The sequence below is a fragment of the Streptopelia decaocto genome, assembly GCF_964273445.1.
Source record: "Streptopelia decaocto genome assembly, contig: HAP1_SCAFFOLD_1505, whole genome shotgun sequence".
Classification (NCBI taxonomy): Eukaryota; Metazoa; Chordata; class Aves; order Columbiformes; family Columbidae; genus Streptopelia; species Streptopelia decaocto.
In genome coordinates this window covers 1-22,128 of record NW_028116400.1, presented here as the reverse complement: position 1 = coordinate 22,128, position 22,128 = coordinate 1, and the positions used below count along the sequence as shown (strand labels likewise).

Here is a 22,128-nt window from a genome sequence, read left to right as displayed (position 1 = left end):
GGCGGGGTTGGGCGGCCCCGCCCCCCCCCCCCCGCAACACACGTGACACCCCCCCCCCGAAAGAAGACACGTGACTCCTCCCCCACTCACGTGATACACCCCCCCCCCACACACACACATTGGGCGCCACCTGGAGGTCAAACCCGGACGCCGGGGTCCCTTGGGGCACTCCTGGGTCCCTCCCGAACTCCTGGGTCCCTTGGGGCACTCCCGGGTCCCTCCCGAACTCCTGGGTCCCCTCTTTGTTTCCCCTCCCGGACACTCCTGGTTCCCTCCTCCCCGTTTGACTCCGCCCCCTTCCCTTTGGCCCCGCCCCCCCGCCCCTCCCTTGGCCCCGCCCCCCCCGGTTATGTTGGCGGGCGCCGCGCGCGCCCCGCGCAGACCCCGCCCCCGCCGCGATGCTCGCGCTGCTGCTGCTGCTGGGGGGGGCGGCGGCCCCTCCCCCCCCCCGCCCCCCCCCCCGAGAGACCCGCGTTCAGCCCCGAGGTGAGAGAGGGACCCAGGAGTGCCCCAGGGACCCAGGAGTGCGGGAGGGACCCAGGAGTGCGGGAGGGACCCAGGAGTGCCCCAATGGATTCAAATAGGGACCCAGGAGGGACCCAGGAGTTCGGGAGGGACCCAGGAGTGCCCCAATGGATTCAAATAGGGACCCAGGAGGGACCCAGGAGTGCGGGAGGGACCCAGGAGTGCCCCAAGGGACCCAGGAGTGCCCCAATGGAAACAAATAGGGACCCAGGAGGGACCCAGGAGTGCCCCAATGGGATTAATAGTGCAGGGAGGGACCCAGGAGTGCCCCAATGGATTCAAATAGGGAGCCAGGAGGGACCCAGGAGTGCCCCAAATAGGGACCCAGGAGTTCGGGAGGGACCCAGGAGTTCGGGGAAGGAATCACATGACCGGGAAGGGACCCAGGAGTTCGGGAGGGACCCAGGAGTGCCCCAATGGAAACAAATAGGGACTCAGGAGGGACCCAGGAGTGCCCCGAGGGACCCAGGAGTGCGGGAAGGGACCCAGGAGTGCCCCAATGGACACAAATAGGGACCCAGGAGGGACCCAGGAGTGCGGGAGGGACCCAGGAGTGCCCCAATGGACACAAATAGGGACCCAGGAGGGACCCAGGAGTGCGGGAGGGACCCAGGAGTGCCCCAATGGAAACAAATAGGGACTCAGGAGGGACCCAGGAGTTCGGGAGGGACCCAGGAGTGCCCCAAAGGGACCCAGGAGTGCCCCAATGGATTCAAATAGGGACCCAGGAGGGACCCAGGAGTTCGGGAGGGACCCGGGAGTGCCCCAATGGAAACAAATAGGGACCCAGGAGTGCCCCAAAGGGACCCAGGAGTTCGGGAGGGACCCAGGAGTGCCCCAATGGGCTTAATAGTGCAGGGAGGGACCCAGGAGTTCGGGGGTGGGGGGGAACCAAACAGGGGACCCAGGAGTTCGGGGAAGGAATCACATGACCGGGAAGGGACCCAGGAGTTCGGGAGGGACCCAGGAGTTCGGGAAGGGACCCAGGAGTTCGGGAAGGGACCCAGGAGTTCGGGAGGGGACCCAGGAGTTCGGGAAGGGACCCAGGAGTTCGGGAGGGACCCAGGAGTTCGGGAGGGACCCAGGCGTCCGGGCCGTCCCCTCCCCCCCCCGCCACGTCTCCTCTTTGTCCCGTTTTCCGCCGCTTTTCCCCCAAATCCCGCCCCTCCCCCCCCCATCGGGCGCTTTTGGAGCCGAATCCGCGGGATTTGAGCCCAAAAGCAAGGCGGGAGGGACCCAGGAGTGCCCCAAGGGACCCAGGAGTGCCCCAAGGGACCCAGGAGTTCGGGAGGGACCCAGAAAGGGACCCAGGAGTTCGGGGGCGGGGGGGGTCACATGACCGGGAAGGGACCCAGGCGTCCGGGCCGCCCCCACGTTAATTAGCGGCTGCTAAAACGGTCCCGGGAGGGGGCGGGGCTTGGGGGGGAGAGGGGGCGGGGCTTGGGGATTGGCCACGCCCACGGGGACCCGGGAGGGCGGGGGGGGGGGGGGGGGTGGAAATGGCGGACCCAGGAGTGCGGGAGGGACCCAGGAGTGCCCCAAGGGACCCAAACCTTTGGGGAGGGACCCAGGAGTTCGGGAGGGACCCAGGAGTGCCCCAAGGGACCCAGGAGTTCGGGAGGGACCCAGGAGTGCCCCAAGGGACCCAGGAGTTCGGGAGGGACCCAGGAGTGCCCCAAGGGACCCAGGAGTGCCCCAAGGGACCCAGGAGTGCGGGAGGGACCCAGGAGTGCCCCAAGGGACCCAGGAGTGCCCCAATGGACCCAGGAGTGCCCCAAGGGACCCAGGAGTGCCCCAAGGGACCCAGGAGTGCCCCAGGGACCCAGGAGTGCCCCAAGGGACCCAGGAGTGCCCCAAGGGACCCAAGAGTTCGGGAGGGACCCAGGAGTGCCCCAAGGGACCCAGGAGTGCCCCAAGGGACCCAGGAGTTCAGGAGGGACCCAGGAGTGCCCCAAAGGGTCTAAGACTTCAGGGAGGGACCCAGGAGTTCGGGAGGGACCCAGGAGTTCGGGAGGGACCCAGGCGTGCCCCAAGGGACCCAGGCGTGCCCCCCATAGGCCTGGCTGCAGCGCTACGGGTACCTGCCCCCCGGGGAGCTGCGCTCGGCGCTGCGGGCGCCGCGGGCCCTGCAGGGGGCGCTGGAGAACATGCAGCGCTTCTACGGGATCCCGGTGACCGGCCGAGCCGACCCCGAGACCATCAGGTAACCACGGGGACCCAGGAGTGCCCCAGGGGACCCAGGAGTTCGGGAGGGACCCAGGAGTGCCCCAAGGGACCCGGGAGTGCCCCAAAGATCCCCGTTGTTGCCATTGAGGGACCCAAGAGGGACCCAGGAGTGCCCCAAGCGGACCCAGGAGTGCCCCAAAGGGACATGGGAGGGACCCAGGAGTGCCCCAAAGGGACCCAGGAGTGCCCCAGGGGACACGGGAGGGACCCAAAGGGACATGGGAGGGACCCAGGAGTGCCCCAAGGGACACGGGAGGGACCCAGGAGTGCCCCAAAGGGACCCAGGAGTGCCCCAGGGGACACGGGAGGGACCCAAAGGGACCCAGGAGTGCCCCATAGATCCCCATAAGTGCCTATTAGGGACCCAGGAGTGCCCCAAAGGGACCCAGGAGTGCCCCAGGGGACACGGGAGGGACCCAAAGGGACATGGGAGGGACCCAGGAGTGCCCCAAGGGGATACAGGAGGGACCCAGGAGTGCCCCAAAGATCCCCGTTGTTGGCATTGAGGGACCCAGGAGTGCCCCAAGGGACCCAGGAGTGCCCCATAGATCCCCATAAGTGCCAATTGGGGACCCAGGAGTGCCCCAAGGGGACCCAGGAGTGCCCCTCCCTGGCGCGTGGCTCCGCCCACGGGTCCCTCAGTGGGCGGGGCGGCCGTGACCTTGACCTCTGACCCCCCCAGGGCCATGCTCCGCCCCCGCTGCGGGGTCCCCGACCAGCTGGGGTCGCAGGTCAAGGGCAACGTGCGCCGGAGACGCTTCGCCCTGCAGGGGGCGCGCTGGCCCGGCCCCGAGGTCACCTACAGGTCAGGGGTCACGGGGTCAAGGTCAGGGGTGGGGTCTGGGGGGGTCTAGGGGTCTATGGGGTCTATGGGTCTATGGGTCTATGGGTCTATGGGGTCTATGGGTCTGGGGGTCTATGGGTCTATGGGTCTATGGGGTCTATGGGTCTATGGGTCTATGGGTCTATGGTTCTATGGGGTCTATGGGGTCTATGGGTCTGGGGGTCTATGGGTCTATGGGTCTATGGGGTCTATGGGTCTATGGGTCTATGGGGTCTATGGGTCCGTCTATGGGTCTATGGACTTGTCCATGGGTCTATGGGTCCATCTATGGGGGTCTATGGGTCTGTGGGTCTGTCTATGGGTCTGTGGGTTCTATGGGTCCATCTATGGGTCTATGGCTCCATCTATGGGTCTATGGGTCTGTCTATGGGTCTATGGGTTCTATGGGTCCATCCAAGAGCTTTATGTGTCTATGGGGCTCTATGGGGGTCTATGGATCCGTCTATGGGTCCATCTATGGGCTCTATGGGGGTCTATGGGTCTGTCTATGGGCTCTATGGGTCCATCTATGGGTCTATGGGCTCTATGGGTCTATGGGTCTATGGGTCTGTCTATGGGTCTATGGGTGTCTATGGGTCCATCTATGGGCTCTATGGGTCTATGGGTCTATGGACTTGTCTATGGGTCTATGGGTCCATCTATGGGGTCTATGGGTCTATGGGGGGTCTATGGGTCTATGGGCATCTATGGGTCTATCTATGGGTCTATGGGGCTCTATGGCTCCGTCTATGGGTCTATGGGTCTATGGACTTGTCTATGGGTCTATGGGTCCATCTATGGGGTCTATGGGTCTATGGGGGTCTATGGGTCTATGGGGCTCTATGGGTCCATCTATGGGCTCTATGGGTCTATGGGGATCTATTGGTCCATCTATGGGTCTATGGGTCTATGGGTCAGTCTATGGGTCTGTGGGTCTATCTATGGGGTCTATGGGGGGGTCTCTGTGTCCAGCTATGGGTCTATGGGTCTATGGGGGTCTATGGGTCCATCTATGGGTCTATGGGTCTATCTATGGGTCTATGGGGCTCTATGGCTCTATGGCTCCATCTATGGGTCTGTCTATGGCCTCTAAGTGTCTCCCTATGGGTCCTGCCCCACACTTATGGGTCCCGCCCCACACTTATGGGTCCCGCCCCACACTTATGGGTCCTGCCCCACACTTATGGGTCCTGCCCCACACTTATGGGTCCCGCCCCACACTTATGGGTCCGCCCCCCAGCGTGCAGAACTTCACCCCCAAGGTGGGCCGCGCGGGCACCTTGGCCGCCATCCGCCGCGCCTTCGCCGCCTGGGCGGCCGCCGCCCCCTTGAGGTTCCGCGAGGTTCCCTACGGGGCCGGCGGCTCCGCCCCCGCGCCCGACATCCTCATCCTATTCGCCGAGGGCTTCCACGGCGACTCCGCCCCCTTCGACGGCCCCGGCGGCTTCCTGGCGCACGCCTACTTCCCCGGGCCCCACATCGGGGGGGACACGCACTTCGATGGGGCGGAGCCCTGGACCGACCAGAACCACGACCTGAGCGGTGAGGTTCTAGAGCCGACTGGGGGGTTCTAGAGCCGACTGGGGGGTTCTAGAGCCGATCTGGGGGTTCTAGAGCCGGCTTGGGGGGTCTAGAGTCGATCTGGGGCTTCTAGAGCCGGCTTGGGGGGGTCTAGAGTCGATCTGGGGGTTCTAGAGCCGACTGGGGCTTCTAGAGCTATATGGGGTTCTAGAGCCGCAAGGGGTTCTAGAGCCGACTTGGGGGTTCTAGAGCCGACTTGGGGGCTCTAGAGCCACGGGGGGGGTGGGTGTGTGTTCTAGAGACGATCTGGGGGTTCTAGAGCCGCAAGGGGTTCAAGAGCTGACTTGGGGGTTCTAGAGTCAATCTGGGGTTCTAGAGCCGGCTTGGGGTTATAGAGCCACGGGGGGGGTGTGTGTGGTGTGGGTGTGTGTGTTCTAGAGACGATCTGGGAGTTCTAGAGCCGACTTGGGGGTTCTAGAGCCGACTTGGGGGGGGTCTAGAGCCGATCTGGTCTAGAGCCACGGGGGGGTGTGGTCTAGAGACGATCTGGGGGTTCTAGAGCCGCAAGGGGTTCTAGAGCCGCCTTGGGGGTTCTGGAGCCGACTTGGGGGTTCTAGAGCCGACTTGGGGATCTACAGCTGCAAGGGGTTCTGGAGCCAACTTGGGGGTTCTAGAGCCGATCTGGGGGCTCTAGAGCCAAATTGGGGGGGTTCTAGAGCTGATCTGGGGCTTCTAGAGCTATATGGGGTTCTAGAGTCTATCTGGGGGTTCTAGACCCGTAGTTGGGTTCTAGACCCATAGTTGGGTCCATTGCCCCACAGTTGGGTTCTAGACCCATCATTGGTTTCTTGAGCCATAGTTGGGTCCATTGACCTATCATTGGGTTCTAGACCCATCATTGGGTTCTTGAGCCATAGTTGGCTCCATTGACCTCTCATTGGGTTCCAGACCCATAGTTGGGTCCATTGACCTATCATTGGGTTCTAGACCCATAGTTGGGTCCATTGCCCCATAGTTGGGTTCCAGACCCATAGTTGGGTTCTAGACCCATCATTGGGTTCCAGACCCATAGTTGGGTCCATTGACCTATCATTGGGTTCTAGACCCATCATTGGGTCCATTGCCCCATAGTTGGGTTCTAGACCCGTAGTTGGGTTCTAGACCCATCATTGGGTCCATTGCCCCATAGTTGGGTTCTAGACCCATAGTTGGGTTCTAGACCCATCATTGGGTCCATTGCCCCATAGTTGGGTTCCAGACCCATCATTGGGTCCATTGCCCCATAGTTGGGTTCTAGACCCGTAGTTGGGTTCTAGACCCATCATTGGGTCCATTGCCCCATAGTTGGGTTCTAGACCCATAGTTGGGTTCTAGACCCATCATTGGGTCCATTGCCCCATAGTTGGGTTCTAGACCCGTAGTTGGGTTCTAGACCCATCATTGGGTCCATTGCCCCATAGTTGGGTTCTAGACCCATAGTTGGGTTCTAGACCCATCATTGGGTTCTTGACCCGTAGTTGGCTCCATTGACCTCTCATTGGGTTCCAGACCCATAGTTGGGTCCATTGACCTATCATTGGGTTCTAGACCCATAGTCGGGTCCATTGCCCCATAGTTGGCTCCATTGCCCTCTCCTTGGGTTCTAGCCCCACAGCTGCCCCATAACCCCCCGTTCCGCCCCATAACCCCCCAGGGAACGACCTGTTCCTGGTGGCCGTTCACGAGCTGGGCCACGCGCTGGGATTGGAGCACTCGAGCGACCCGTCGGCCATCATGGCGCCGTTCTACCAATGGATGGACACCGAGGCCTTCGTGCTGCCCGACGACGACCGGCGCGGCATCCAGCAGCTCTACGGTGCCTATGGGGGGCGCTGTGGGGCGCTATGGGGCGCTATGGGTCACTATGGGTCTCTATGGGTCTCTATGGTCTCTATGGGTCTCTATGGGTCTATGGGTCCCTATGGGTCTCTATGGTCTCTATGGGTCTCTATGGTCCCTATGGGTCTCTATGGGTCTCTATGGGTCCCTATGGGTCTCTATGGGTCTCTATGGTCTCTATGGTCTCTATGGGTCTCTATGGTCTCTATGGTCTCTATGGGTCTCTATGGGGTCTCTATGGGTCTCTATGGGTTACTATGGGTCTATGGGTCCCTATGGGTGTCTATGGGGCTCTATGGGTCTCTATGGGTCAATCTATGGGTCTCTATGGGTCCCTATTGGTCAATATGGGTCTCTATGGGTCTCTATGGGTCTCTATGGTCTCCTTGGGTCTCTATGTGGGGTCTATAGGGTCCATGGGTCTGTGGTCTCTATGAGTCCCTATGGGTCTCTATGGGTCTCTATGGGTCCCTATGGGTCTCTATGGGTCTCTATGGTCTCTATGGTCTCTATGGGTCCCTATGGGTCTCTATGGTCTCTATGGTCTCTATGGGTCTCTATGGGTCTCTATGGGTCTCTATGGTCTCTATGGTCTCTATGGGTCTCTATGGGTCTCTATGGTCTCTATGGTCTCTATGGGTCTCTATGGGTCACTATGGGTCTCTATGGGTCTCTATGGGTCTCTATTGGTCTCTATGGTCTCTATGGGTCTCTATGGTCTCTATGGGTCCCTATGGGTCACTATGGGTCTATGGGTCCCTATGGGTCTCTATGGGGCTCTATGGGTCTCTATGGGTCTCTATGGGTATCTCTGGGTCCCTATGGGTCCCTATTGGTCAATATGGGTCTCTATGGGTCTCTATGGGTCTCTATGGGTCTCTATGGGTCTCTATGGTCTCTACGGGTCTCTATGGTTCTCTATGGTCTCTATGGGTATCTATGGGTCTCTATGGGTCTCTATGGTCTCCTTGGGTCTCTATGTGGGGTCTATGGGTCCATCTATGGGTCTGTGGGGTCCATGGGTCTATGGGTCTATGAGTCCCTATGGGTCTCTATGGTCTCTATGGGTCCCTATGGGTCCCTATGGGTCCCTATGGGTCTCTATGGTCTCTATGGGTCTCTATGGGTCTCTATGGTCTCTATGGTCCCTATGGGTCTCTATGGGTCTCTATGGGTCACTATGGGTCTCTATGGTCTCTATGGGTCTCTATGGGTCACTATGGGTCACTATGGGTCTCTATGGGTCTATGGGTCCCTATGGGTCTCTATGGGTCTCTATGGTCTCTATGGGTCTCTATGGGTCTCTATGGTCTCTATGGGTCCCTATGGGTCCCTATGGGTCTCTATGGGGCTCTATGGGTCTCTATGGGTCACTATGGGTCTATGGGTCCCTATGGGTCTCTATGGTCTCTATGGGTCTCTATGGGTCTCTATGGGTCTCTATGGGTCTCTATGGTCTCTATGGTCTCTATGGTCTCTATGGGTCTCTATGGGTCTCTATGGTCTCTATGGGTCCCTATGGGTCCCTATGGGTCTCTATGGTCTCTATGGGTCTCTATGGGTCACTATGGGTCTATGGGTCCCTATGGGTCTCTATGGTCTCTATGGGTCTCTATGGGTCTCTATGGGTCTCTATGGTCTCTATGGGTCTCTATGGGTCTATGGGTCCCTATGGGTCTCTATGGTCTCTATGGGTCTCTATGGGTATCTCTGGGTCTCTATGGGTCCCTATGGGTCCCTATTGGTCAATATGGGTCCCTATGGGTCTCTATGGGTCTATGGGTCCCTATGGGTCTCTATGGTCTCTATGGGTCTCTATGGGTCTCTATGGGTCTATGGGTCCCTATGGGTCTCTATGGTCTCTATGGGGCTCTATGGGTCTCTATGGGTCCCTATTGGTCAATATGGGTCTCTATGGCTCTCTATGGGTCTCTATGGGTCTCTATGGTCTCTATGGGTCTCTATGGGTCTCTATGGGTCTCTATGGGTCCCTATGGGTCTCTATGGTCTCTATGAGTCTCTATGGGTATCTATGGGTCACTATGGGTCTATGGGTCCCTATGGGTCTCTATGGGTCCCTATGGGTCTCTATGGGTCCCTATGGGTCTCTATGGGTCACTATGGGTCACTATGGGTCTCTATGGTCTCTATGGGTCTCTATGGTCTCTATGGGTCTATGGGTCCCTATGGGTCCCTATGGGTCTCTATGGGTCTCTATGAGTCACTATGGTCTTTATGGGTCTCTATGGGTCTCTATGGTCTCTATGGTCCCTATGGGTCTCTATGGGTCTCTATGGTCTCTATGGGTCTCTATGGTCTCTATGGTCTCTATGGGTCTCTATGGTCTCTATGGTCTCTATGGGTCCCTATGGATCTCTATGGGTCTCTATGGTCTCCATGGGTCTCTATGGTCTCTATGGGTCTCTATGGTCTCTATGGTCTCTATGGGTCTCTATGGGTCTCTATGGTCTCTATGGTCTCTATGGTCTCTATGGGTCTCTATGGGTCCCTATGGTCTCTATGGTCTCTATGGTCTCTATGGGTCCCTATGGTCTCTATGGGTCTCTATGGTCTCTATGGGTCTCTATGGGTCTCTATGGTCTCTATGGTCTCTATGGTCTCTATGGTCTCTATGGGTCCCTATGGGTCCCTATGGGTCTCTATGGTCTCTATGGGTCTCTATGGGTCTCTATGGGTCTCTATGGGTCACTATGGGTCTATGGGTCTCTATGGGTCTCTATGGTCTCTATGGGTCTCTATGGGTCTCTATGGGTCTCTATGGTCTCTATGGGTCTCTATGGGTCTCTATGGGTCCCTATGGGTCTCTATGGGTCTCTATGGGTCTCTATGGTCTCTATGGGTCTCTATGGCTCTCTATGGGTCTCTATGGTCTCCATGGGTCCCTATGGGTCCCTATGGGTCTTTATGGGCCTCTATGGGTCTCTGGGTCAATCTATGGGTCCCAATGGGTCCCAGCTGACCCCGCCCCCCCCCCAGGCTCCGCCCCCGGCGCCCCCACGTGGCCGCCCCTCCCCCCGGGCCCCACGGCTCCCTCCGCCCCCCCCGGGCCCCGAATCTGCGACGGCGCCTTCGACACCGTGGCCACGCTGCGGGGGGAGATGTTCATCTTCAAGGTGGGGCCGTATGGGGCAACATATGGGGCGGGGGGGGGGGGGGGGACATGTGGGGCGCCCCACGGTGACCCCCACATCCCCCCCCCCGCCCCATAGGAGCGCTGGTTCTGGAGGGTCCGCGATGGGCGGGTCCTCCCGGGCCACCCGCTCCCCATTGGGCAGTTCTGGGCCGGGCTGCCCCCCGGCATCAGCGCGGCCTATGAGAGAAAGGACGGCAAGTTCGTCTTCTTCAAAGGTGGGTTATAGCGCGATATAGCGCGATATCAATGTATATCGCGACGTATCGCGGCGATACGGCGCGATATGAGGGTATATCGCGACATATCGGGGCAATATATCGCGATATGAATGTATATGGCGACGGTATGTCGCGATATGAGTGTTATATCGCGGCGATATGTTGCGATATATCGCGATATGAGGGTATATCGCGACATATCGGGGCGATATATCGCGATATGAATGTATATCGCGACGGTATTTCGCGATATGAGTGTTATATCGCGGCGATATGTTGCGATATAGCGCGATACGAGGGTATATCGCGACATATCGGGGCGATATATGGCGATATGAGTGTTATATCGCGGCGATATGTTGCGCTATAGCGCGATATGAGGGTATATCGCGACATATCGGGGCGATATGTCGCGATATGAGTGTATATCGCGGCGATATGTTGCGATATAGCGCGATATGAATGTATATCGCGACGGTATGTCGCGATATGAGTGTTATATCGCGGCGATATGTTGCGATATAGCGCGATACGAATGTATATCGCGACATATCGCGGCGATATATCGCGATACCAGGGTATATCGCGACGTATCGGGCGATATATCGCGATATGAATGTATATCGCGACGGTATGTCGCGATATGAGTGTTATATCGCGGCGATATGTTGCGATATAGCGCGATATGAGGGTATATCGCGGCGATATGTTGCGATATATCGCGATATGAATGTATATCGCGACGGTATGTCGCGATATGAGTGTTCTATTGCGGTGATATGTTGCGATATAGCGCGATACGAGGGTATATCGCGACATATCGGGGCGATATATCGCGATATGAGGGTATATCGCGGCATATCGGGCAATATATCGCGATATGAATGTATATCGCGACGGTATGTCGCGACATGAGTGTTATATTGCGGCGATATGTTGCGATATAGCGCGATACGAGGGTATATCGCGACATATCGGGGCGGTATATCGCGATATGAGTGTATATCGCGGCGATATGTTGCGATATAGCGCGATATGAGGGTATATCGCGACGGTATGTCGCAATATGAGTGTTATATCGCGGCGATATGTTGCGATATAGCGCGATATGAATGTATATCGCGACATATCGTCGCGATATGGCCACGATATGACCCAATATAATGTTATATGGCCACGATACGCCCCAATACGTCGTGATATGGCCGCGATATGTCACGATATGTCGCGATATGGCCGCGATATGACCCAATATAATGTCATATCGCCATGATATCGCCACGATACGCCCCAATATGTCGTGATATGGCCGCGATATGTCGCGATATGTCGCGATATGGCCACAATATGACCCAATATAATGCCATATCGCCATGATATCGCCCCGAAACGCCCCAATACGTCGCGATATGGCCGCGATATGTCGCGATATGTCGCGATATGGCCCCTCTGCCCCCAGGTGACCGGCACTGGGTGTTCGCCGAGGCGGCGCTGGAGCCGGGGTACCCGCGCCCATTGGGCTCCATGGGCCGGGGGGTCCCCCCCGACCGGGTGGACGCGGCGCTGCTCTGGCTGCCCAGCGGGAAGACCTACCTGTTCCGGGGGGACAAGTGGGTGCCGGAACCTTCTGGAACCCCCATTGACCCCCATTGATCCCCATTGACCCCATTGACCCCATTGACCCCATTGACCCCCATTGACCCCCATTGACCCCATTGACTCCCATTGACCCCCATTGACCCCATTGACCCCCATTGACCCCCATTGACCCCATTGACCCCCATTAATCCCCATTGACCCCATTGACTCCATTGACCCCATTGACCCCATTGACCCCATTGATCCCATTGACCCCATTGACCCCCATTGACCCCATTGACCCCATTGACCCCATTGACTCTATTGACTCCATTGACCCCCATTGACCCCATTGACCCCATTGACCCCCATTGACCCCATTGACCCCCATTGACCCCATTGACCCCCATTGACTCTATTGACTCCATTGACCCCATTGACCCCCATTGACCCCTTTGACTCCCATTGACCCCATTGACCCCATTGACCCCATTGACCCCATTGACTCCATTGACTCCATTGACCCCCATTGACCCCATTGACCCCCATTGACTCCCATTGACCCCATTGACCCCATTGACCCCATTGACCCCATTGACCCCATTGACTCCATTGACTCCATTGACCCCCATTGACTCCCATTGACCCCCATTGACCCCCATTGATCCCATTGACCCCATTGACTCCCATTGACCCCATTGACCCCATTGACCCCATTGATCCCATTGACCCCATTGACCCCATTGACCCCATTGATCCCCATTGACCCCATTGACCCCATTGACCCCATTGACCCCCATTGACTCCCATTGACCCCCATTGACCCCCATTGACCCCCATTGACCCCATTGACCCCCATTGACTCCCATTGACCCCCATTGATCCCATTGACCCCATTGACCCCCATTGACCCCCATTGACCCCATTGACTCCATTGACCCATTGACCCCATTGACCCCATTGATCCCCATTGACCCCCATTGACCCCATTGACCCCATTGACTCCATTGACTCCATTGATCCCCATTGACCCCCATTGACCCCCATTGACTCCCATTGACTCCCATTGACTCCCATTGACCCCATTGACCCCCATTGACCCCATTGACCCCATTGACCCCATTGACTCCATTGACTCCCATTGATCCCCATTGACCCCCATTGACCCCATTGACTCCATTGACTCCATTGACTCCCATTGATCCCCATTGACCCCCATTGACCCCATTGACTCCATTGACTCCATTGACTCCCATTGATCCCCATTGACCCCATTGACCCCATTGACTCCATTGACCCCCATGTCCCCATTGACCCCATTGACTCCTATTGTCCCCATTGTCCCCATTGCCCCCCATGTCCCCATCGCCCCCTATTGTCCCCTTGCAGGTATTACCGGTTCAACGAGGACACGGGCGCCGTGGACCCCGATTACCCCAAGGACATGGGGGTGTGGGGGGGCGTCCCCGACAGCCCCCAGGGGGCGTTTATGGGGCACGACGAGGGTGAGGGGACATGGGGGGACATGGGGGGCAATGGGGGCAATGGGGACAATGGGGAATATGGGGAATATGGGGGCAATGGGGACATGGGGGGCAATGGGGGGCAATGGGATCAATGGGGATCAATGGGGATATGGGGGGATATGGGGGTCAATGGGGGGACACGGGGGGCAATGGGGGTTATGGGGGGTTATGGGGCAGCATGTGGGTCCTACTGGTGTCTGTTCTCTTCCTGTTGACCCCATTGACCCCCATTGACCCCATTGATCCCCATTGACCCCCATTGACTCCATTGACCCCATTGACTCCCATTGACCCCCCATTGACCCCGTTGACCCCATTGACCCCATTGACCCCATTGACCCCCATTGACCCCATTGACCCCCATTGACCCCATTGACCCCATTGACCCCATTGATCCCATTGACTCCCATTGACCCCCATTGACCCCCATTGACTCCCATTGACCCCATTGATCCCATTGATCCCATTGACTCCCATTGACCCCCATTGACCCCCATTGACTCCCATTGACCCCATTGACTTCTATTGATCTCTATGGGTGTCTATGGGTCCCATTGACTCCCATTGATCCCCATTGACTCCCATTGATCCCCATTGACCCCATTGACCCCCATTGCCCCCCACTGACCCCCATTAATCCCCATTGATCCCCATTGACTCTCATTGACCCCATTGACTTCTATTGATCTCTATGGGTGCTTATGGGTCCCATTGACCCCCATTGACCCCCATTGACCCCCATTGACTTCTATTGATCTCTCTGGGTGTTCTATGGGTCCCATTGACTGCCACTGATCCCCATTGACCCCCATTGACTCCCATTGACCCCCATTGACTCCCATTGATCTCTCTGGGTGTCTATGGGTCCCACTGACCCCCGTGTCCCCTCCCCCGCAGCCTTCACCTACTTCTTCAAGGACTCTCTCTATTGGACGTTCGACAACCGCGCCCTCCGCGTCACCCCGGGCTCCCCCAAATCCCTGCTCCGCGATTGGCTGCGCTGCCCGGGCCCCTCCCCCCCGCCCCCCCCTCCCGCCGGCCCCGACGACACCGACGTCATCGTCATCGCCGTGGGGGGGGGCGGGGCCGGGGCGCTGGCCACGCCCCTGGCGCTCTTGGCTCTGATTGGCGGGGGGGCCGGGGCGCTGGCGCTGATTTGGTGGCACCGGGGACCCCCCAAAAGGCTCCTGAGGTGCCAGAGGAGCCTCCTGCCCCGGGTTTAGCTCCGCCCACCCGGGAGGCCACGCCCACCGGGGAGCGACAGCCAATGGGAGGCGAGGGGGGGAAGGGGTGTGTCCCCCCATTGAGACCCATTGACCCCCATTCATTCCCATTGACTCCCATTGACCCCCATTCATTCCCATTGACTCCCATTGACCCCCATTCATTCCCATTGACTCCCATTGACTTCCATTCATTCCCATTGACCCCCATTCATTCCCATTGACTCCCATTGACCCCCATTCATTCCCATTGACCCCCATTCATTCCCATTCATTCCCATTGACCCCCATTCATTCCCATTGACTCCCATTGACCCCCATTCATTCCCATTGACCCCCATTCATTCCCATTGACTTCCATTCATTCCCATTGACCCCCATTGACCCCCATTCATTCCCATTGACTTCCATTCATTCCCATTGACCCCCATTGACCCCCATTCATTCCCATTGACTTCCATTCATTCCCATTGACCCCCATTGACCCCCATTCATTCCCATTGACCCCCATTCATTCCCATTGACTCCCATTGACTTCCATTCATTCCCATTGACCCCCATTGACTTCTATTGATCTCTATGGGTCTCTATGGGTCCCATTGACCCCCATTGATCCCCCTTGACTCCCATTGTTTTCTATGGGTGTCTACGGTCTCTATGGGTCTCTATGGGTCAATCTATGGGGCTCTATGGGGCTCTATGGGCCAATCTATGGGGCTCTATGGGGTCTACGGGGCTCTATGGGTCTCTATGGGTCTCTATGGGTCAATCTATGGGGCTCTATAGGGTCTATGGGGCTGTACAGGTCAATCTATGGGGCTCTATGGGTCAATCTATGGGGCTCTATGGGGTCTATGGGGCTCTATGGGTCAATCTATGGGGCTCTATGGGGTCTATGGGTCCCTATGGGTCAATCTATGGGTCTCTATGGGTCTCTTCGTCTCCCCTCGCCCCCCATTGGTCCCCATTGGCCCCGCCCCCTCCCCACCCCATCTATGGTGCTCGGCCCCGCCCCCTGGCGTGGGGGGGGGGGGGGGTGCTGGGGGGGGCGTGGCCATGCAAATGAAGGGGGCGGGGCCCAGTGTACATAAAGGGGGGGGGGGTTTGTACCATTGGGGGGGGGGGGAGGGGCCCGATCCCGCCCCCCCCAAATCCTGCTGGCTCGGGATTGGTCGGGGGAGCGAGGGGGGAGGGGCCCCCCCTTTTGGGGGGGGGGGGGTAGGGGGAGGTGGATAATTAATATTAATTAATAATAATGCTAATTAAAGGACTCGAGTGGTTTATTTGCCCCAAATTTGGGGGAATTCGGCCCAAAATTCGTCAGCGGCGGCGACGCCGGAAACCTGGGGGGGGGGGAGGGGTCAGAGGTCACGGCCACGCCCATAAGGGACCCAGGCGTCCGGGTGACCCCAAAGGGACCCAGGAGTGCCCCAAAAGGGACCCAGGAGTGCCCCAAAGGGACCCAGGAGTGCCCCAAAAGGGACCCAGGAGTGCCCCAAAAGGGACCCAGGAGTGCCCCAAAAAGGGACCCAGGCGTCCGGGCCACTCACCCCTCCCCTTCTTGGGCTTCTTGAGCTTCTTCCTCTTGGGGGGCGGAGCTTCCTGTGGGCGTGGCCAGAAGGGGCGGGGTCAGGGGGGTGTGAGCCGCGAGGCCCCGCCCCCCCCATGGGTAAGGGAGGGGGAATCTCTCACCTGATTGGTCGGATCCAGGAGGGCGGTGACGTCACCGAAGTGGGTGATGGAGTGGAGGTCCCGCCCCTCGCGGAGGCTCCGCCCCCGCTGGCCACGCCCCTTCCGGCCCCGCCCCAAGCGCAGCAGCAGCGACTCCTCCAGGCGGGTCCTGAGGGACCCAGGCGTCCGGGACCCACAAGTGACCCATAAGTGCCCCGTATTGACCCCATAGCGACCCATAAGTGACTCATATTGACACCACAGTGCCCCATAAGTGACCCCAGTGCCCCATAAGTGACCCCAGTGCCCCATAAGTGCCCCATAAGTGACACATAGAGACCCATAAGTGCCCCATAAGTCACCCCAATGACCCATAAGTGCCCCACAAGTGACCCCATAGAGACCCATAAGTGACCCCATAGAGACCCATAAGTGCCCCATATTGACCCCAACGACCCATAAGTGACCCCAATGACCCATAAGTGACCCCATAGTGCCCCATAAGTGACCCATAAGTGACCTCAATGACCCATAAGTGCCCCATAAGTGATGCGTAAAGACCCATAAGTGACTCCAGTGACCCATAAGTGCCCCACAAGTGACCCCAGTGCCCCATAAGTGAGCCATAGAGACCCATAAGTGCCCCCCAGTGACCCACAAGTGCCCCATAGACCCCCATAGCGCCCCATAAGTGCCCCATAGACCCCCATAGGCCGCCCCATAGCGCCCCATAGACCCCCATAGTGCCCCATAGACCCCCATAGTGCCCCATAAGTGCCCCATAGACCCCCATAGGCTGCCCCATAGCGCCCCATAAGTGCCCCATAGACCCCCATAAGTGACTCATAGACCCCCATAGGCTGACCCATAGCGCCCCATAAGTGACCCATAGACCCCCATAGCGCCCCATAAGTGACCCATAGACCACCCATAGCGCCCCATAAGTGCCCCATAGACCCCATAGTCCGCCCCATAGCGCCCCATAAGTGCCCCATAGACCCCCATAGTGCCCCATAGACCCCCATAGCGCCCCATAAGTGCCCCATAGACCCCCATAGGCCGCCCCATAGCACCCCATAATTGACTCATAGACCCCCATAGCGCCCCATAGGTGACTCATAGACCCCCATAGCGCCCCATAAGTGCCCCATAGACCCCCATAGTGCCCCATAGCGCCCCATAGAGACCCATAGACCCCCATAGGCTGCCCCATAGCGCCCCATAAGTGCCCCATAGACCCCCATAGGCTGCCCCATAGCGCCCCATAAGTGCCCCATAGACCCCCATAAGTGACTCATAGACCCCCATAGGCCGCCCCATAGCACCCCATAAGTGACCCATAGACCCCCATAGCGCCCCATAAGTGACCCATAGACCCCCATAGCGCCCCATAATTGACTCATAGACCCCATAGCACCCCATAAGTGACCCACAGACCCCCATAGCGCCCCATAAGTGCCCCATAGACCCCCATAGCGCCCCATAAGTGCCCCATAGACCCCCACAGGCCGCCCCATAGCGCCCCATAAGTGCCCCATAGACCCCCATAAGTGACTCACAGACCCCCATAACGCCCCATAAGTGACTCATAGACCCCCACAAGCCGCCCCATAGCGCCCCATAAGTGCCCCATAGACCCCCACAGGCCGCCCCATAGCGCCCCATAAGTGCCCCATAGACCCCCATAAGTGACTCACAGACCCCCATAACGCCCCATAAGTGACTCATAGACCCCCACAAGCCGCCCCATAGCGCCCCATAAGTGCCCCATAGACCCCCACAGGCCGCCCCATAGCGCCCCATAAGTGACCTGTGGGTCTCGGCGGGGGAGGGGCGGGCCCCGCCCCCCGGCTGCTCCTCGGGCCCCTCCCCCAGCTCCACTTGTAGGTCGCGGATCAGGGCCGAGCTCAGCGCCCCCCGGAGCCGCCGCTTGGGGGGCTGCCCCATAGAATCTATGGGGCAGAGGCACGGGGGGCGGGTCATGGAGGGACCCAGGAGTGCCCCGAGGGACCCCGGAGTTCGGGAGGGACCCAGGAGTGCCCCAATGGAAACGAATAGGGACCCAGGAGGGACCCAGGAGTGCCCCGAGGGACCCAGGAGTGCCCCAAGGGACCCAGGAGTGCGGGAGGGACCCAGGAGTGCCCCAATGGAGCCAAATAGGGACCCAGGAGGGACCCAGGAGTGCCCCAATGGAGCCAAATAGGGACCCAAAGGGACCCAGGAGTGCCCCAATGGAGCCAAATAGGGACCCAGGAGTGCCCCAAGGGACCCAGGAGTGCGGGAGGGACCCAGGAGTGCCCCAATGGAGCCAAATAGGGACCCAAAGGGACCCAGGAGTGCCCCAAAGGGACCCAGGAGTTCGGGAGGGACCCAGGAGTGCCCCAATGGAAACAAATAGGGACCCAGGAGTGCCCCAAAGGGACCCAGGAGTGCCCCAATGGACACAAATAGGGACCCAGGAGGGACCCAGGAGTGCCCCAAGGGACCCAGGAGTGCCCCAATGGAAACAAATAGGGACCCAGGAGGGACCCAAAGGGACCCAGGAGTGCCCCGAGGGACCCAGGAGTGCCCCAATGGAACCAAATAGGGACCCAGGAGTGCCCCAATGGGACCCAGGAGTTCGGGAGGGACCCAGGAGTGCCCCGAGGGACCCAGGAGTGCCCCAATGGAAACAAATAGGGACCCAAATAGGGACCCAGGAGTGCCCCAAGGGACCCAGGAGTTCGGGAGGGACCCAGGAGTGCCCCAAGGGACCCAGGAGTGCCCCAAGGGACACAAATAGGGACCCAAAGGGACCCAGGAGTGCCCCAATGGAAACAAATAGGGACCCAGGAGGGACCCAGGAGTGCCCCAAGGGACCCAGGAGTGCCCCAATGGAGCCAAATAGGGGACCCAGGAGTACCCCAAGGGACCCAGGAGTGCCCCAATGGAGCCAAATAGGGACCCAGGAGGGACCCAGGAGTGCCCCGAGGGACCCAGGAGTGCCCCAATGGAGCCAAATAGGGGACCCAGGAGTACCCCAAGGGACCCAGGAGTGCCCCAATGGAGCCAAATAGGGACCCAAAGGGACCCAGGAGTGCCCCAAAGGGACCCAGGAGTTCGGGAGGGACCCAGGAGTGCCCCAAGGGACCCAGGAGTGCCCCAAGGGACCCAGGAGTGCCCCAATGGAAACAAATAGGGACCCAAAGGGACCCAGGAGTTCCCCAAGGGACCCAGGAGTGCCCCAAGGGACCCAGGCGTCCGGGCCCCACCCACCGTAGTTGACGGGGACCAATCGGGGGGGGACGTAACGTTTCCCGCCGCCCAATCCCGGGGCCTTCGCTGCCGCCGGCTCCGCCTCCTCCTCCTATAGGGCAGACGGGCTGTCAATCAACCCTCCGGCGACCAATGGGAGACAAGGGACCCCCATAGGGACCCAGAGAAGGGACCCAGGAGGTCGGGAGGGACCCAGGAGTGCCCCAAGGGACCCAGGAGTGCCCCAATGGAAACAAATAGGGACCCAGGAGGGACCCAGGAGTGCCCCAAGGGACCCAGGCGTCCGGGCCCCATCACGTCACCTGTGACGTCATCTCCGAGGGGCGGGGCCGGAAGCTCAAGGGGTCGTTGGCATCTGGATGGGCAGCTGTCAATCATCCGGGAGGGACCCAGGAGTGCCCCAAGGGACCCAGGAGTGCCCCAATGGAGCCAAATAGGGACCCAGGAGGGACCCAGGAGTGCCCCGAGGGACCCAGGCGTCCGGGACTCACCCCTCCCCCCCGCGGCCGCCGCCCTCAGCAGTTTCTCAATGTGGTAACGGAGCCGCCGCTCCAGGGGGCGGAGCTTGTCCAGCACCTGGGCCAATAGGGAGCCAGAGAGACCCAGAGGGACCAATGGGGGTCAATGGGGTCAATGGGGGTCAATGGGGGTCAATGGGGTCAATGGGAGTCAATGGGAGTCAATGGGGATCAATGGGGTCAATGGGGGTCAATGGGGTCAATGGAGTCAATGGGGGTCAATGGGAGTCAATGGGACCCATAGACACTCATAGAAACCCCCTTGGCCACGCCCCCTCCTCCCTATTGGCCACACTTCCCTGCAACCACCCCCCCCAACCCCCTTGGCCACACCCCCTCACTCCCGCTCCCCGTGCCCCCCCCACCCCCTTGGCCACGCCCCCTCAGTCCCCCATTGGCCACCCCCCCACCCCCCTTGCCCCCCTCAGTCCCCTCGGCCACGCCCCCTCAGTCCCCTTGGCCACGCCCCCTCAGTCCCTATTGGCCACCCCCCCACCACCCCCCTTGCCCCCCTCAGTCCCCTCGGCCACGCCCCCTCAGTCCCCTTGGCCACGCCCCCTCAGTCCCCCATTGGCCACCCCTCCCCTTGGCCACGCCCCCTCAGTCCCCAGTGACCACGCCCCCTCAGTCTCCCTCCCCGTGCCCCCCCCAACCACCCCCTTGGCCACGCCCCCTCAGTCCCCTTGGCCACGCCCCCTCAGTCCCGCTCCCCGTGCCCCCCCCACCCCCTTGGCCACGCCCCCTCAGTCCCCTTGGCCACGCCCCCTCACTCCCCATTGGCCACCCCCCCTCACTCCCCATTGGCCACCCCCCTTGACCACCCCCCACCCCCCTTGGCCACGCCCCCTCAGTCCCCCATTGGCCACCCCCCCCACCCCCCTTGCCCCCCTCAGTCCCCTTGGCCACGCCCCCTCAGTCCCCTTGGCCACACCCCCTCACTCCCCATTGGCCACCACCCCCCTTGACCACCCCCCCACCCCTTGGCCACGCCCCCTCACTCCCGCTCCCCTTTCTCCCCCCCCACCCCCGTGGCCCCGCCCCCCCGTGGCCCCGCCCCTCACCACGCGCGCCTCCACCAGCCTCTCCCTCTCGGCGGCCCCGCCCACCGCCTTTCCCGCCACTTTCCGGCCAATCAGCAGCGCCAGGTCGCCCAGGTATCCCAGCAGCCCCTGCGCCCGCAGCTCCAGCACCGACAGCCCCTGTGGGGACAGGAAGGGACCCAGGCGATCGGGAGGGACCCAGGAGTGCCCCGGGGGACCCAGGAATGCCCCATAACCCACCTTTAGTGTGGAAAAGCGGCCGCTCCGCACCCTCCGCAGCGTTTCCCGCCCGTGCGACGCCACAACCGACACCTACGGGGCATTAATACGCTAAATAACCCATTTTAGCCGCTTTTAGTGCGTTTTAAGGGGTTTTTAGGGTCTTACTTGCTCGGAGAGAGCGCGGAGAAGCGCGGCGGCTTCGGCCATGCTGGAAATGGCGTGAGGAAAACGCGCCAGCCAATAGGAAAGCGCAGGGGGGTGAGGGACAAGCGCGCCGGCCAATGGCAGCGCGGCGGCTCGGCGCGGCGGCCAATGGGAGCGAGGGGGGGGCGGCGCGGCCCGCCCCCGCGCGGCGGCGCTGAGGGAAAGGCGCGCGGGCCAATGGGAAAGCGGCGCCGCGCGGCTGCGGCCAATGGGAGCGAGGGGGGGGCGGCGCGGCCCGCCCCGGCGCGGCGGCGCTGAGGGAAAGGCGCGCGGGCCAATGGGAAAGCGGCGCCGCGCGGCTGCGGCCAATGGGAGTGAGGGGGGGCGGCGCGGCCCGCCCCCGCGCGGCGGCGCTGAGGGAAAGGCGCGCGGGCCAATAGAAGCGCGGGGGTTCGGCGCGGCGGCCAATAGGAGTGAGGGGGGGCGGCGCGTCCCACCCCGGCGCGGCGGCGCTGAGGGACAAGCGCGCGGGCCAATGGGATGGCGGCGCCGCGCCGCGGCGGCCAATAGGAAGGCGGGGAGGGCGGGAAGCCCCTGTTGCCACCC

General features: G+C 60.3%; 2 protein-coding genes across 4 annotated transcripts; one reads left to right on the top strand and one right to left on the bottom strand.

Moving 5' to 3' along the window:
* Positions 1-395: 395 nt before the first annotated feature.
* Positions 396-15,702, top strand: MMP14 (matrix metallopeptidase 14). The gene is made up of 10 exons (XM_082076887.1): positions 396-486; positions 2,583-2,728; positions 3,434-3,556; positions 4,815-5,116; positions 6,789-6,950; positions 9,971-10,107; positions 10,204-10,342; positions 11,805-11,955; positions 13,313-13,428; positions 14,347-15,702. Exons 2-10 carry the CDS (start codon positions 2,673-2,675, stop codon positions 14,670-14,672), a joined length of 1,512 nt encoding a protein of 503 aa, XP_081933013.1. The 5' UTR covers positions 396-486; positions 2,583-2,672; the 3' UTR covers positions 14,673-15,702.
* Positions 15,703-15,934: 232 nt separating this feature from the next.
* LOC309452217 (neuroguidin-like) lies at positions 15,935-21,613 on the bottom strand. Of its 3 annotated transcripts, none has more exons than XM_082076888.1 (10): positions 21,544-21,613; positions 21,397-21,468; positions 21,178-21,315; positions 20,090-20,174; positions 19,901-19,953; positions 19,599-19,689; positions 18,154-18,295; positions 16,365-16,512; positions 16,223-16,274; positions 15,935-16,015 (listed from the first exon to the last, which is right to left on the bottom strand). In XM_082076888.1, exons 1-10 carry the CDS (start codon positions 21,583-21,585, stop codon positions 15,993-15,995), a joined length of 846 nt encoding a protein of 281 aa, XP_081933014.1. In that variant the 5' UTR covers positions 21,586-21,613; the 3' UTR covers positions 15,935-15,992. The 3 variants fall into 3 exon arrangements, with proteins under 3 accessions (XP_081933014.1, XP_081933015.1, XP_081933016.1); XM_082076889.1 differs by having other exon boundaries at positions 21,427-21,468; positions 21,544-21,605; XM_082076890.1 differs by lacking the exon at positions 21,178-21,315.
* Between the last annotated feature and the right edge of the window lie 515 nt (positions 21,614-22,128).

Bases quoted from the DNA above. Each gene is read 5' to 3' on its own strand.
- MMP14 (XM_082076887.1), top strand. From the start codon at position 2,673: ATGCAGCGCTTCTACGGGATCCCGGTGACCGGCCGAGCCGACCCCGAG. The intron at 2,729-3,433 runs GTAACCACGGGG...TGACCCCCCCAG, and splicing joins GCCGACCCCGAGACCATCAG to GGCCATGCTCCGCCCCCGCT. The intron at 6,951-9,970 runs GTGCCTATGGGG...CCCCCCCCCCAG, and splicing joins CGGCATCCAGCAGCTCTACG to GCTCCGCCCCCGGCGCCCCC.
- LOC309452217 (XM_082076888.1), bottom strand. From the start codon at position 21,585: ATGGCCGAAGCCGCCGCGCTTCTCCGCGCTCTCTCCGAGCAA. The intron at 21,316-21,396 runs GTGGGTTATGGG...CTGTCCCCACAG, and splicing joins GCCGCTTTTCCACACTAAAG to GGGCTGTCGGTGCTGGAGCT. The intron at 18,296-19,598 runs GTGGGTGGGGCC...TCTGCCCCATAG, and splicing joins ATTGGTCCCCGTCAACTACG to ATTCTATGGGGCAGCCCCCC.